Source organism: Trichosurus vulpecula, chromosome 8 (genome assembly GCF_011100635.1).
Source record: "Trichosurus vulpecula isolate mTriVul1 chromosome 8, mTriVul1.pri, whole genome shotgun sequence".
NCBI lineage: Eukaryota > Metazoa > Chordata > Mammalia > Diprotodontia > Phalangeridae > Trichosurus > Trichosurus vulpecula.
In genome coordinates, this window is record NC_050580.1 from 219048816 (window position 1) to 219065843 (window position 17028).

A 17028-nucleotide genomic window follows, 5' to 3' on the forward strand; every position below is an offset into this window, starting at 1 on the left:
TACATATACATATACATATACATATACATATACATATACATATACATATACATATACATATACATATACATGTATGTATATATGTATATATGTATGTATGTATATGGTGACTCCCCTGATGCATCGATTGTATTTTAATGCTCACAAAATACAACGATATTGTGAGGTAAGTATTGTGAGTATCATACTGTCCATTTTATAGGTGGAAAAAAAGAATTAACGAGGTTAAATCATACAACTAGTAAGTATCAGAGATTAGACTCAAACCTAGGTTTCTTTTGACTGCGAGTCTATCATTCCTTTCTATAATACATTTCTTTAAATCTGTGGTGTCAAATTCAAATAGAAACGGGGGCCATTCATCTGTACCTAAGGATCTCTGTGGGTTTCATATTGATTTAGTTTTTAATTATATTATTTATATTTTTACTAATTAAATATTTCCCAATTATATTGATTATATCTGATTTGGGCCACAACTGGAAGTGTTGTGGGCAACATTTGGCCAACAGGCCATTTGACATCATTGTTTTAAACAATTCCAACCATAGGAAGCTCAGAGATCCACTAACATTTGGGGCAGCTTAATATTTCTTCCTTATTTTAAGCTGAAATCTGTTTTCCTGTAACTTGCACCTATTAGATAGACCCTCTAGAGTCAAGAATAAATTGAACACCTTCCCACATGAAAAGCTGTTTCACAGATAACACATGGGAGGCACTGGAGTTTTTGGACTCCAGTATCTAACAGGTTCCTTGATCTGATCAGACAAGAAGGATAGGAAGATAGCTTCAGAGGGGTTAATAATCTTACTTTAATTCTAGTCTTGTCTTATCAGAAGGGTGTGCTGATAATGGGAACACCAGCCCCTACAGCTTTCCCTAATCACCCTACTCATAGGGGCAGGTGAGAAGTGGGGGGTGGGCAACTACCCCTATCTCTCGATGGGGTCAATCAAGAAAGGCACAGCTTGTGCACTCCCCTAAATCCCCTCAAGCCTCAATTCCTCTATGCATTACCCAAATCCCAAATGGGTTCCCCCACAGGTTCACCTATGTATTCCCCGTGGTTTCCCCAGTCACTGACCAGTGTCCACTTGCTTTATAGGGCAACAGACAAAGAAGGTGTATTGCCAACAATAGCCTCACAGGTTAACTTTAGCAATATCATCTTACAGTGCAAGTGCATAGTAAATATTACTTACATCATCCCTACATCTCACTGTGCAGTCTCAGTAGGACTGCCTACAACTATGATTCTAGGAATTACTATAGAGGGTCTTTGGGATTATTCTGGGAGTTATTTTCTATCACCTGGAAACTAGACATTTTCATGGCCATGGATCCTGAGAAACTAAACTTTAAAAAGGATAACAAATTCCTCCTTACTTACAAAAGCTTTCAAATATTTGAAGATTGTTATATCCCTTATTTCACAAATCTTTTCTAAATATCCCTGGTTCTTCCAATCCCTAAATGACTTTATCAGGGAGTCATCTTACTCTGCCAGCCACCATCTTCTGGAAATGCTTCAAGCTTGTCCATTCTAAATTGTGGTTCCCAAAACAGGACAGGATACCCCACATTGAATCTGTCCACCATTACTACACGGTATGCCTCTATTGTTTCATTCTAGTATTGCATGAGCTCCTTGATTTGCCACTATCAAAATACCACATCATACTGAGCTTGCTGTCTGCTTAGAATCAATATATGAATTGCTTTCTAGACATACCCTACCCATCACACTCAACCCTATACTTATACAGTTGATTTTGTGGACCCAGCTACAGGACTACATTCTATCCCTATTAAATTTATCTTATGAGCTTTGCCCTACTGCATTTCTGAATCTTGATTCTGTCAAGTAATGAATTTATTTTCTTTTCCAGTCTTGAACCATCTACAAATTCGATGAGCATGCCATCTATGCCTTTCTTCATCTAAGCCACTAAAAATGATAACAGCATTTCATTCAGTTATACAGTTAGTAGATATTCAGCACATATCTACCTCTATACTGCATTGTAAAAATAGTTTTGAATATACATGCACATGTATATATGTGAATGTATATTTGAGTATTTTATCAGACCTGGAATTTCACTGGTAGAGGATAGTACTCATAAGGAAACTCCCTCTGCCAATGTTGCTAAGCAACTATTCTACATCTTACAGTTTGAGAGAGGTGTCTAGGAAAACTGAGAAGTCGAGTGACTTGCCCAGGACCACACAGTATGTGGCAGAGGGAGGATTTGAATTCAGATCATCCTGACTGCTTTTGTATTTTTCTGTTTGTAGAAGTTATCTATGTACAGAATAAAAGTAACAAAAACATTTTTCTAGTACAATAGTACGAAGTGATGGCTACGACAGACCAAAGTCTTAAAATTCCTTAAAAAGCCTGAGTGGCTTTATTTTACTATTTCAAGAACTGTGATTAAGGGTCTCAACAAAGGAAAATAAAATTACTTACAGCCGACCATCATCATGGCCACTGAAAACATCTTCTCCACATCAGTGGTTGGAGCTATGTTTCCAAATCCTATCGTGGTAAGGCTTGTCATGGTAAAGTAGAGCGAGGATACATACAAGGAGTCCTTGCTGGGTCCTCCTTCCCATGCCCCTGTACTGGTATTGTACTGATAAGGCGTCCCAATACTCATGGCCAACTGATAAAGCCAACTCTCATTTTGGATGCGATTCGTGACTTCATCAATGACTTCATAATCCCCAATGCTGTACCAAATGCAAGCTAGCCAGTGAGCGACTAGTCCAAACACACAAACCAACAGCACCAACACAGCAGCACCGTATTCCAGGTAATGGTCCAACTTCCTAGCAACACGGCCCAGGCGTAAAAGACGTACCACTTTCAAAGAACTGAAGAGGCTGCTGATCCCCTGAAAGGAAAGAAATGATAGAATGACTTCTAAAAACCTGGTGAAAATGCACATGAAGCATTGACTCACCTTGAATGTCAAGATCCATTTATATTATGACAACAGACACATAAAATGCACCTTTAACTTTCCATGAAGTAATGAACCTGAAAAATAAAGGAGGTATTCTAAAATAGGGATATTTTAAAAAATAAAAGAGTGTTTTGTGCATCAGTAGGCAGAGCAGATGTTAGCAAAGGAAAAGCAAGGATTTTTTCAAAAAAGCAAAGAGTTTCAAAAGGGCAGGAGATCTTAACTAAAATTTGATTCTGACTTAAGGCAGCAAGTAATACAGTGTATGGAGGACAGGACTCGGAGTCAGATATTGTTGTTCAGTCATTCAGTTGTGTCCAACTCTATCTAGGCTTTCTTGGCAAAGATACTGGAGTAGTTTGCCATTTCCTTCTCCAGTGTGTCCTATTTTATGGATGAAAAACGGAAGTAATTAGGGATTAGGTGACTTGCCCAGGGTCACACAGCTAGTAAGTGTCTGAGGCTAGATCTGAACTCAGCTCTTTGTGACTCTGGGTGCTTTATCCACTGCACCATGTAGCTACCCCTTGATGTCCGATAACCTGAGTTCAAATCCTGCTTCAGATACTTACTGAATGTGTTACCCTGGGCAAGTCACATAATCTTTCTCAGATTCTATTTCTTCATCTGTAATATAGGGATAATAATAGCACCTGTCTCACAGAATTGTTGAGCACTCAAATGAATTAACGTGTATAAAGTGTTTTGAAAAACTTAAAGTATTATATAAATTCTAATTCTTATTATCATTATTATGTCCCATTTCTTGGTACTGGGGTCTACGTAAATGAAAAACTTAATAGACCAGAAGAAATGCCATTAGAATAGTCTCTAGGAAGAGTGTAGAACTCATCAAAGTGAAATCAATACACTTTTTTTTTCTGTTTCCTATGAAGCTTGTCCTCTAAATGGCCTATTTTCTTTATCTTATATTCTGCCAAGAGAGAACAATAGCATTGTTAGAAAGGCAAAAACAATGAAGTTTGTCCCAGGGAAACTATTTTTGGCCTCTTTTTTAATGACTTAATGTCTTTGACTTATGTAAAATATAAGTAAAGTTTTTACTTAAGTAAAAATGAGTTAAAGTCAATGACTTAAGTAAAATCATAGATGCCCATCTTGCAGATAATAAAAAGCTGGGAGGGATGACTATGCTAGGATCCAAAAGGACTATAAGACAAAGATTAGTCTAATGAGATACAATTAATAAAATGAATTTTTATAAGGATAAATGCCTTACACTTGAGTTGAAAATTGCAATGCCATAAGCACAAAATAGAGGAGATATTTGTAGACAGCAGGGTTTTTTGTTTGTTTTTTATTTCTGTATTTCTAGAAAAGATTGGGTGGTTTTAGTGCAATACAAAGCCCCATATTAGTCAGTGATCTGGTATGGCAGCTAAGCATCTATGTGTCTTGGGTTGCATTAAGGGAGGCACAGTGTCCCAGGCTAAGAAGGTAATAGCTTCTTTGTAATCTTCTCTTGTCAGACCAGATGTGAAGGACTATATTCAGTTGTGGGCACTCCATTTTAGGTAGGCCATTGATAAGCTGGAGAGCACATAGAGGAGGGCAACTAGTACAGCAAGGATTAAAGATCCTGCCATGTGGGGGTCAGTTGAAAGAAACAGGGATGATTAGCAGCCTGGAAAAGAGAAATCGTGGCTGGGGGAGGGAGGCAGAAAAGAGTCAGGAACCTGATATTCAAGTGTTTAGCAACTATTAATATTGAAATCACATATTTGAAGGGCTGTCACATGGAAGAAAGATTGGAATTGTTCCCTTTGTTTCATATGTGGAACAATATCACAGAAGTCAAAAAGTTCAGATTTATAGCCTGGATCTTAAGAAACATTTCATAACAATTATAGCTAACCAAATGAGGGAGTAGGTTGCCTCAGGAAGGAATGGGTTTCCCTAGAACGGAAATTTTCAAGCAAAAGTCTTAAGACTAGTGTTGAATATATGGTCAAGGGGATTCTTATTCAATTATGGATGGTACCATGTGGCCTTACCAATGTGATTTTGTGTAATTATGTAACTGACAAGAAGTAGTTATATTGGAAAGAGGGATATAGCTGAGCTGAATATCACACCTTGCAGCAAACATCACTGTTAACCCTGCTGTCTCCTATCACAGCTAAAATGCTACAGCCCCTAAACTTGGATGGTTAGAACCAAAATAATAACAGTAATTAAAAATAGCTAGCATTCCTAAGAGCTTTAAGGTTTGCCAAGCATCTTGCAAATACTATCTCTATAACATCTTATCCTTTCTTACAACCTTGGGAAAGAGGTACAATTATTATCCTCATTTTACACATGAAGTAACTGAGGCACAGAGAGGTTAACTTGCTCAGAAGCATATAGCTAGTATATATCTAAGGCTATATTTGAACTGGGTTCTTCTTGAATTCTAGGCAGCTAGAATTTACTTACAACCAATTCAATCTTATCTCAAGCAGAAAACCGATCCAAGAGAATTCCTATTTTGTTCAATGAACAGGCAGAAAAATGAATGTTTTTATTAAAAAGTAAGATCCTTGAAGATATGTTTTCATTTTCGCATCCCTAGCATCTAGCACGATGCTCGGTACATAGTAGGGGTGTATTAAAATGTGTATTAAATTGAACTGAATTGACTATGAAGTACTATCCTATTAAAAGTATAATGAAGACTCACTTAAATCCAAAAATTGCTAAATAATTTAGCTGATGTTGAGATGAGTGGCTCAGTATCACTAAATTTGTTTAAATTTGTCCTCATTACTAATTTAGTCTTCTCACAGCTATAAGCCACAAGAACAAAGGACGATTTTCCATTAATATTACACAATCCATCGTGTAATTTACTTTCATTAAATTAAAAAGAAAATGTATAACTGAAAATGTCTATAAAAAAACAAATAAACTAATAGCAAATTTGCTAATGTAGTGCAGTCTCTGGACTCACTCTCATAGTTCCTACTGGAACTGGTAGGCTAGGTTCACAGGAGGTAACTTTTAAGGATTCAAAGGCTAACCCTGAGGGACTTGGGGTGGTTTTCTGGTATTTTTGCTCACTAACTCCACCAGTTTGCTTTCCATTAACTACTAGTTTAAACTAATTAGCCAGCTAGAGTTCATTAGCTTTGAGTTGGGGGCATTTACTAAATAAAATACTACAAGAACAAAAACATTCCTCTCAAGTATGTATTTTCATTAGGAGTCTGTATGTGCTCATTGGCGCTCTCTAACGAGCACATACAGACTCTTAATGAAAGTGGGATCAAGCTTAGAGTACAACAGTACGCTCACAATTCCTGATCATTGGGAGTCATTTTATCCCTTGGTGGAGTCCTCACAAAGTTCTCCATAGGTACAGCTTTCTGATGGATTCTTCTAGAGTCTTGAAACTGTCTTTCCTCAGTGTTTATTTTGAACTTAATTCCCACCAGCCACTGCTGTGGCACTTAATAAAGTGCCAGGCTCAGGAAAAACCTGAATTTGAATCTTTCCTCAAACATTTTCTAGCTATATGGACTTTTTACAAGTCAATAAACTGCTCTCAACCTTCATGTTCCTTGTTTGTAAAATTAACCGCAAAGGACATATGAAGGAAGAAGCTATCTGCATCCAGAGAAAGAACTGATAAATAGAAGTATGTATAGAATGATGTGTGTGTGCATGTGCACACACACAGACAGACACACATAAATATATTTGTGTCTAATGGTAGTCATCTCTAGATAGGGGGAGGTAAGACAAAAAGGGAAAACAGGAAATTTACATGACAACTTTATTAAATATTTAAAAGGATTAGCAAGCTGTACATAATAGATTTGCAATTTTGTGTAGAATCATCTTTATAATTCTACTATGCTATGAAAATATTTGTTTCATTTCATAAATTAAAAATAAAATAAATAAAATTTTTAAAAGATAAAATAAGAAGACAAGGAGAGGTGTGAACTTTATGGACTCTAAGATCCTTTCTAGTTCTAAATCTATAACCCTATGATGTTATAACCCTATGTTCTAGGAACACTGGCAGGACTCTGATGAGAAGTTCAAACCTTTTGAATTTTCGTCTATTTGTCCAGTCCTAACATCTCTGCTGACCTCCAGACTTGCATCTTCAATTGCCTAGTGGACATTGCAAATTGGATATCCCATAGATATCTTAAACTCTACACATCTGAAACTGAACTCATCTTTCCTCCCAAATTCTTCCCTCCTCCTAACTTCCCTGTTATTGTTGAGGGTACTACCATCCCTCTAGTTACCCAGGGTTGCAACCTAGCTGTAATGCTCAAGTCCTTACATTCTCTCACCCCTCCCTTGCCAAGTCTTGTGATAACATGTATCTTACATGCCCCTTTTCTCTTTTTCTGACACTGCTACCACCATGGTGCAATCCCTCATGGGACTCATGTCTCTTATGGGTGCTCTTGGTCTTGCTGCCTCAAGTCTCTCCCCATTCCAATGCAGCTCAGCTGTCAAAGTGATCTCCCTACAAGCATCACTTTCTCAAACCTCCTATTCGATCAACCTGGGTGGCTGCCCTTCATCTCCAGGAACAAATACAAACTCCTATTTGGCTTTTAAAGCCCTTCATAATCTTGCTCCTTCCCACCTTCACAATCTTCTTACACTTTTCTCCTTCTCTCACATGTACTCTGATCCAGTGACACTGGCCTCTTTACCCCTGCAATCCTCTTCCTCCTCTTCTACATTCATTGACTTTACTGGCCTCCTTCAAGTTTCAGTTAAAATTCTATCTTCTGCAAGAAGGTTTTTCTCAGTCTTCTTTAATCTCAAAGCCTTCCCTCTGAGATTATCTGCAATGTATCCTGTACACAGGATGTGTGTACCCAAAGGTCGTAGTGCAATATTAAACTATTAATGTTTAAGGGTATTAAAGCGTAATATGGCACTAAGACCTTTGGGACACCCTATATTTCTTGTTTGCACATTGTACGTGTTGTCTCCCCCATTAGACTATGAGCTCCTTGATAGCAGGGAGTAATTTTTTGGTTGTTGGTTTTGGGGGGAGGTTTTTTTGGGAGGGTGGTGGTGTTTTGTTTTTACTTTCTTTGTATCATCAGAACTTAGCACAATGACTGGCACATAGTAGTTGCTTAATAAATTCTTGTTAATTGACTTTTGAAGGTCACAAGACTTTCCTCTGGGGAGCAGGATAGGGAGGAAAACCATAGGTGCTCTGTCTTCACCCTCATCTTCCATGAGCATTTCCCTTTCAAGGACTTGTCTCTAGATGCTCTACTGCTGCTAGTGATGCTAGTCTGGCCTGCTATCCAAGCCCCACAAAGCCTGACTGAGTCATTTCAATGAATTCTATATTGCCATCTTAAGGCATTTCACTTTCGAAGATGGCGGCTAGTAAGCAGGGACTAGAGTGAGCTCCATTACCGAGTCCCTCCAAAAACCTATAAAAAATGGCTCTGAACCAATTCTAGAATGGCAGAACCCGCAGAACAGCAGAGAGAAGCAGGGCTCCAGCCCAGGACAGCCTGAATGGTCTCTGGGTGAGGTCTATTCCACACGGAGCTGGGAGCTGGGAGCTGGGACCTGGGAGCTGGGAATGGAGTGGAGCAGAGCCCAGCCTGAGCGGCGTGGACCATCCAGACCAGAAGCCGGGCAGAGGGGGCCCTAGCGCCCTGATTCAGTGAGCTGCGGCAGTTACCAGACCCCTCGACCCACAAACACCAAAGACTGCGGAGAAGGTTAGTGGGAAAAGCTGCGGGAGTGGAAGGAGTTCGCGGTTCGGCTTCCAGCCCCGGGGGGCAGCGGAGGTGGGGCAGCTACAGCTGTTGTTACTTCTGGCTCCAGGCCCACCTGGTGGGAGGAATTAAGTGGCAGATCAGAGCAGGGGTGCACAGTCTGTCGAAGATCTAAGCCCAGTTCGGGTTGGGGGTTCTTAGGGAAGGAGCAGTGTGGGTCTGACAGAGCTGGCACCTCTCCCCCAAACGTGGAACATAGAACTCGTTAGTCTACAAGCAGTCATACCCCACTGAAAAACTCAAGGGTCAAGTTAGTTGGTTGGGAATATGGCCAGGCAGCGAAAACGTGCCCAGATTCAGTCTCAGACTTTGGATTCTTTCTTTGGTGACAAAGAAGACCAAAACATACAGCCTAAAGAAGACAACAAAGTCATAGAGTCTACAACAAAAGCCTCCAAGAAAAACATGAACTGGTTCCAGGCCATGGAAGAGCTCAAAAAGGATTTGGAAAAGCAAGTTAGAGAAGTAGAGGAAAAATTGGGAAGAGAAATGAGAAGGATGTGAGAAAACCATGAAAAACAAGTCAATGACCTGCTAAAGGAGACCCAAAAAAATACTGAAAAATACACTGAAGAAAACAACACCTTAAAAAACAGACTAACTCAAATGGCAAAAGAGCTCCAAAAAGCCAATGAGGAGAAGAATGCCTTGAAAGGCAGAATTAGCCAAATGGAAAAGGAAGTCCAAAAGACCACTGAAGAAAATACTACTTTAAAAATTAGATTGGAGCAAGTGGAAGCTAGTGACTTTATGAGAAATCAAGATATTATAAAACAGAACCAAAGGAATGAAAAAATGGAAGACAATGTGAAATATCTCCTTGGAAAAACCACTGACCTGGAAAATAGATCCAGGAGAGATAATTTAAAAATTATTGGACTACCTGAAAGCCATGATCAAAAAAAGAGCCTAGATACCATCTTTCAAGAAATTATCAAGGAGAACTGCCCTGATATTCTAGAGCTACAGGGCAAAATAGAAATTGAAAGAATCCATCGATCGCCTCCTCAAATAGATCCCAAAAAGAAATCTCCTAGGAATATTGTTGCCAAATTCCAGAGCTCCCAGATCAAGGAGAAAAGACTGCAAGCAGCCAGAAAGAAACAATTTTAATATTGTGGAAACCCAATCAGAATAACCCAAGACCTGGCAGCTTCTACATTAAGAGATCGAAGGGCTTGGAATGCGATATTCCGAAGGTCAATGGAGCTAGAATTAAAACCTAGAATCACCTACCCAGCAAAACTGTTCATGTTCCAAGGCAAAATATGGACTTTCAATAAAATAGAAGACTTCCAAGCTTTCTCAATGAAAACACCAGAACTGAAGAGAAAATTTGACTTTCAAACACAAGAATCAAGAGAAGCATGAAAAGGTAATCAAGAAATGGAAATTGCAAGGGACTTACTAAAGTTGAACTGTTTTGTTTACATTCCTTCATGGAAAGATGATGTGTATGATTCATGAGACCTCAGTATTAGGGTAGTTGAAGGGAATATGCATATATATATGTATATGTTTATGTATATATATAAGTGAATGTGTATGTATGTATATATCTATGTGTATATGTATGTATGTGTATGTATGTGTATATATAGATATGTATATATATATATGTGTGTCTGTATGTATATATATGTAAAAGAGAGAGAGCAGACACAGGGTGAGTTGAAGATGAAGGGAAGATATCTAAAAGAAATAAAATGAAATTAAGGGATGAGAGAGCAACATACTGAGAGAGGGAGATAGGGAGAGATAGAATGGGGTGGATTATCTTGCATAAAGGTGGCAAGAGGAAGCAGTTCTGTGGGAGGAGGGGAGAGGGCAGGTGAGGGGGGATTGAGTGAACCTTGCTCTCATCAGATTTGGCCTGAGGGGGAATACCATACATACTCAGTTGGGTATCTTACCCCACAGGAAAGAAGAGGGAGGAAGATAAAAAAAATAAAAGGGGGGGATGATGGAGGGGAGGGCAGATGGGGGTGGAGGTAATCAAAACAAACACTTTGGAAAGGGGACAGGGTCAAGGGAGAAAATTCAATAAAGCAGGATGGGTTGAAAAGGAGCAAAATGTAGTTAGCCTTTCACAACATGAGTATTATGGAAGGGTTATACATAATGATACATGTGTGGCCTAGGTTGAATTGCTCGACTTCTTAGGGAGGGTGGGTAGGAAGGGAAGAGGGGAGAGAATTTGGAACTCGAAGTTTTAAAATCAGATGTTCAAAAAAAAAAAGTTTTTGCATGCAACTAAAAAATAAGATACACAGGCAATGGGGTGTAGAAATTTATCTTGCCCTACAAGAAAGGAAGGGAAAAGGGGATGAGAGGGGAGGGGGGTGATAGAGGGGAGGGTTGACTGGGGAACAGGGCAACCAGAATATAAGCCATCTTGGAGTGGGGGGGAGGGTAGAAATGGGGAGAAAATTTGTAATTCAAAATGTTGTGAAAATCAATGCTGAAAACCAAATATGTTAAATATGTTAAATAAATAAATTTAAATTTAATAAAAAAATAAAAATTAAAATAAAAAAAAGCATTTCACTTTCAAATTACTTAAGAAGTTTTGGCCTTTGAATGAGTCAGTAAGGATATCTAGGAATTGTTCACACCCAGTTTACGATATGATTCAATGACTGATTCATTGAGAAATCTGGACCTTCAGTGTTCTATCCCCATAGCATGGGCTCTCATCCTTGCACTAGAACTAAGTGGAATTTTGAAACTGTTCAGGAGAATACTATCTTCCCCAAGAACAACAGAGATAGATATTAGCTAGGGATCTGAGTGCTATTTTAGTGGAATTCTTTTATAAAAACTGTTGTTTTACAGTAAGCAGTAGCGTCACCTCCAAGGTAGCCCAATTAAGGAGTCTCCGTTATACAGCGGTGATAACAATGATATTTTAATAATAATGCTGATAAGTGTATAACACCTCCTCTGTACCTAAGACTCCCTTCATTTGCTTCCCTTTTTGTCATTTTAGAATGGTTGAAAGGTCGTTAAAGATACTTCCAAGCCTGCAAAAAGCTTGCTTTTGTTATCACCTCTAGAGATGACACAATAAAGCTTCCCTCACAAACCTTTCTAAATATTCCAGGTTTTACACACACACACACACACACACACACACACACACACACACACACAAATTTAGCCTTCCAGTGTCATTTAGGGGCCTCATTAATTTAGTCAATTACATCACCAAGAAAAAATTACCTCAAATAGCAGGGGCAATATTTTTAACTAGAAATCCTTTATTAACTGAATCAAGCAAACTGCTTGTTTATAGCAAATGTCATAGCATAGTATTATATTCCACATTAAATGTTGTGACATTTGCTATAAACAAGAACTCAGCACAGTGCCTGGCACATCATAGATGCTTAATAAATGTTTATTAATTGATTGATTACTTGAAACTATCTAGACTTGATCTCTCAAAATGTAAAAGATTGGTTTGAAGCATTAGAAATAATGATAATAATAATAATGTGTCCTAATCTTATAGACTCAGGAATACTTCAAAATGTCCAGTTTTTTTTGCTTTGTGACAATTTTACCAATTTAAATTTGTTTATAAAAGAATAAAATAGCCTCTTAAGCAGATAAAATATTTTATTTATCCAATTTTAAAAGATATATGTCTGATCTTATCACTCTTCTACTTAAATAGGAGAGTAGCTTTCCTTTGCCTGGAGGATAAAATGCAAACTTCTGAGCCAGTCATGTAATATTTATAACTTACATTTCTATAGTGTTCGAGGGTTTACAAAATGCTTAATATATATTACCTCATTGGACCATAAAAACAACCCAAATATTATTATTATGCTCCCATTTTACAGATGTAGAAAATGAGGCTCATAAACATATAATGATTTGCTCAAGACCACACAGTTCCCAAACGCCTGGGTCAAGGTTCAAATCTAGGTCTTCTTAAATCATAGGCATTCACTTAACTACTATGCCACATGCTCCTCCATCAGTGATGTTATTAACCTGGCACTTAAATACCTCCATAGTCTGTCTCCACTTACCTTTCTAGCCAAATTTCATGCTACTCCCTTTCACAATTCAATAAAGAATTAATTTGAACAATTAATAAATATTTTATTAAATGATTAATTGAAACTGTCTAGACAATCTCTCAAAATGTAAAAGTTTGGTTTGAAGCATTAACAATAATAATAAATTATTAATAATGATAAAGCATTAATAATTAATAAATATTTATTAATCACCTACTATGTGTCAGGCAATGTACTAGGTACTAGGAATACAAAAAGAGGCAAGAGACAGCCCCTGCCCTCAAGGAGCTCACAGTCTAATGGGAGAGGCAACACACAAATACATACAAAGAAGCTCTATACAGGATATGTAGAAAATAACTAACAGAGGGAAGGCACTAGAATTAGGAGTTATGGGAGGCTTCCTGTAGAAGGTGGAACGTTATTTGAGACTTAAAGGAAGCCACAAATTCCATACAGCAGAGAAACTGAGGTATTATTTGCTGTTTCCTGAAATCAACCCTTTATCTCCCACCTCTGCACACTAACACAAGTCATTCTCCATGCTTGAAATGTGTTCCCTCTTCATTTCTGTTTTCTAGGATCCTTGCTTTCCTTTAGGGATCAACTCTCTCTCATTCTTCCTACATCCACTCCAGTAGTCAATGCTCTCAGTCTCCACAATTTTCCTTGTGCTATAATTAATCTTTGTACATATTGTACCCCACCCCATTCCCAATAGAATGTAAGTGGGCTGTTTTGTTTCATTTGAGTCTTTCCCCTACTCTTAGTACAATACCTTATTATGTACATAATAGGCAATTAGTAAATGCTGTATCAAAATTTAAAGGCGTGAATAACTAAAGGAGCATGCAAGCTGCTTCTAAAATGCAAGAATACTTTAATTTTCATTATTGAGCAAGAATAGAGATATGTGGCTAACTCTGAAAGGTGTTTTTCTTTTATTTTTTATTTTTTAGAGTTCTTTCTTTTTTGTAATTAAGATTTTTTATTTTTAGTTTGCAACGCTCAGTTCCACATAATTTTGAGTTCCAGACTTTCTCCCCCCGCCTCTCCCCAAGACAGCACGAAATCTGATATATCTTCTACATATGACTTCTCATTAAATTTAAAGAGTTCACCTAAAAGACATTACATTGAGACAAAATTCAGTTAGGGATTTATGATCTGGGAGGTAAAGTATCAATTTTCTTATGTATCACTGCTATTTTAAGAGGGCGAGTTCTAGGATATAGGCTAGCACATCCAAGACTGGGGATGAACGGGTGATTAAAAGGTGAGAAGAGTTAGAATGCCTGCAGTAATGGGCATGATCCAAGCAACAAGAGCTGGATAAGAACAAAAGTTAACAATCCAATGATGCTTGAAATTAGTAGCAATTTTCCAGGTATGTGACTAAGGGAACTAGGATGAAGGATGTGAGTTATGTTCAAGAGTGATGGATTCAAAATCTGGTTGGGGAGGGGGAATGGAGAGAAAGGGAGATACAGCACAGAGTAAGGTCAGAAAAATGACATGGAACAGCGTAAGGCTTTAATTAATAATGGTTTGTATTACATAAAAATGAGAGACAATATGGTATAGGAGATAGAGAGAAGGTCTTTGAGTGAAGAAGACCCAGGTTCAAGTTCTGTCCAGACATGTACTGCTTTATGACTCTAGGTAAGTCAATTAACCTCTCAATGCTCTAGGCAACTCTCTAAAATTCTAAGTTGCATAGAAGGTTCTAAGTTGGATTGGCAAAGCAAGTCCCATAGTAGTACAAATAAAATGACAGGGCCAGTTTGTAAAAATTACAGAATTGAACTTGAAGCAGCATCCTTTTATGAAGATGGCACACCTCACATGCCCATCAACTCAATTAAAGGCAACACAATTAACATCCCACTTCTTATAATACCTCCCTGAAGCTCAAGGCTGTAGCTTAGTGAAAGATCTGTGGGAAAACATTTGACCTAACCTAAGGCAGGAATGCAGTTTATGTATGAGTTTCCATGTTGCTTCCTCAAATTCATAGTCTATCAGGTACTTGATATGGCCTTATCACCTTTAAGAGTCTAGGGTGTCCTGAGCCACATAATACTCTTGCACATACATAATTAGTTGGGGCTCAATAAGTGCTTAACAAATGTTATTGACTAATTCAAGAGGTGTGATATCCATCAGCTTCCTCGGGATAAGTAGCTTTATAGCCTCTGCACTGTTACAAGTTGTCCTGAGTACTCTATAACTTCCTTCATTTCATGTCAGTGAGTATAACTGGATTGAGAAGTGAGAACACAGGTTTAAGTTGGGGTAAGAACTTTAGTTTATGGGAAAGGGCATTTTGGATCAATGAGCAAAATGAGTTCTGTAGACAGCACTCTGCTGTGGCAGCAGAGAGATCTTAGTGATATAAGAACATGGGATTTAGGGCTGAAAGGGACCTCAGAATAATCTGTTCCTGGAATTCTTAACCTTGGGTTCATGGGCTGTCTCTATCCCTAGGGCTCATGGATAAATTTCAGGGAGTTCATATTTTTTTAAAAAAGTTTGATAACTATGTCAATAAAATATCATTTCCTTTGTAATTCTGTGTATTTTAATTTATACATGTTGATAGACTTGACTCCTCTCATCAATACAAGGTTCAAAGACAGCTCCAAAAAACTCACGATGGAAAAAGCTATGCACATCCCAAGAAAGAATTACGGAGTCTGAATGCAGATTGAGGCAAACTATTTGCTCTTTTTTTCCCTTCTTTTTTGGTTTTGTTTCTCCTTTCTCATGATTCACTTCATTAGTTGTAATTCTTCTTTACAACTGGACTATTATGTAAACAAGTTCAATGTGAAGATATATGTAGAACCTACATTGGATCACGTGCCATCTTGGGGGGAGGAGGGCGGAGGAGAGGAAGGGAGAGAAAATTTGGAAACCAAAAACTTGTGGAATGGAATGTTGTAAACTAAAAAAAAAAATTATTTAAAAAATATTATTCTGAGAAGAGGTCCACAGGCCTCACTAGTCTGGTAAAGGGATTGACCCTGCCACAAAAAAGGTAAAGAACTCCAATCTGTTCCAATCCTATCATTTTAAGGGTGAGGAAACAGGTCCAGCCAGGAAAATGAAGCAACTAGGATAAGGTTACAGAGAGCATTAGTGGCAGAGCTGAGATTTAAACCCATGGCTTCTGACTCCAAATACCACTCTTTTCATTACACCATGATGCTTCTAATGTACAGAACCTGACACAGTGTTTACACATCCATTCAATGTACTCTGTTCAGATCCCAATGACCTTTGACACAGTCATCCCCTAAAGCACAGGGAAAGGCTCAGAAGGTATTGTTGAGAATGCAGCTGTCACTGACCTGGTGACATGGGCTTTATTGCCCAGTCCTTTGATCTATTATGTGCTTAAGACCTTAAGCAGCTTAGAGCATAACTCAGGAGGCAATATTTTCCCCAGGGACATGTACAAAAGGGCAACAACACAGGTTCCCAGACAAAGCTGCCCATTTAGCCAGACTCCCCAGAGCTCAATGACAGACACAGAAAGGTCTTATTTGCCTCTCTTACTCCCCTTCATTATGAAACATGCTGCTGCATCAACACAGCACGAAATACAAGCCTAGAAGACTAGTCTCTCTCTTCTGTTGTCCACTGTCTACAGGCACCCTCTGGGTAGAGAGAGGCTAGTGCTCTCATTAGGATGACTGACATAAGTTGCTACCTTCCTACCCAGAAAATCAACTGCCTTGCCTTCCTATTCATAGTGAGAATCTGTTGGACTAGGCATATGTGATATGATATAATGGGCATATGTGAATTTTCATCTATATTGTTGTGAAAAAAAATTTAGGATTTATTAAAGACCCTGATCAGAAATGAAGAGATAGGAGAGACCATGGAACCTAAAAAGTAATTGAAGAGGGAAGGAAGAAGCCTCTATTTTGGAAGGCATGCACAGAAGAGAACATTACCACCCATTTTGGTCAAAGTGTGAACTACCAAGATAACATCATATCTCTGGGATGGGGGTAAATTTGTGGGGAAAAAATGCAGCATCCTCACCCCTATAGAAAGATGGAGAGTCAACAGAGGTTCTAACAAACCCACCAGTTTCCCTGTGGAGCCCTGGGCAGACATCTCATAGGTTTGCACTTTATCCACATATATGTCCCAAGTGGCAAAGAAAACTATGTAGTAACAGAATCTAAGCTTTCAAACAGGTCCATATAGCACCTGAGATCA

At 38.4% G+C, this 17028-nt stretch overlaps 1 protein-coding gene across 1 annotated transcript in view; it reads right to left on the reverse strand.

Annotated features, from left to right (window-relative positions):
• The window catches only part of KCNH5 (potassium voltage-gated channel subfamily H member 5), a 545730-nt gene that overhangs the window by 370856 nt on the left and 157846 nt on the right, over window positions 1–17028 (reverse strand). Inside the window, exon 7 of the mRNA XM_036735143.1 lies at window positions 2477–2903. Coding sequence (XP_036591038.1) covers window positions 2477–2903 — 427 coding nt within the window. The remainder of the gene's footprint in view (window positions 1–2476; window positions 2904–17028) is intronic.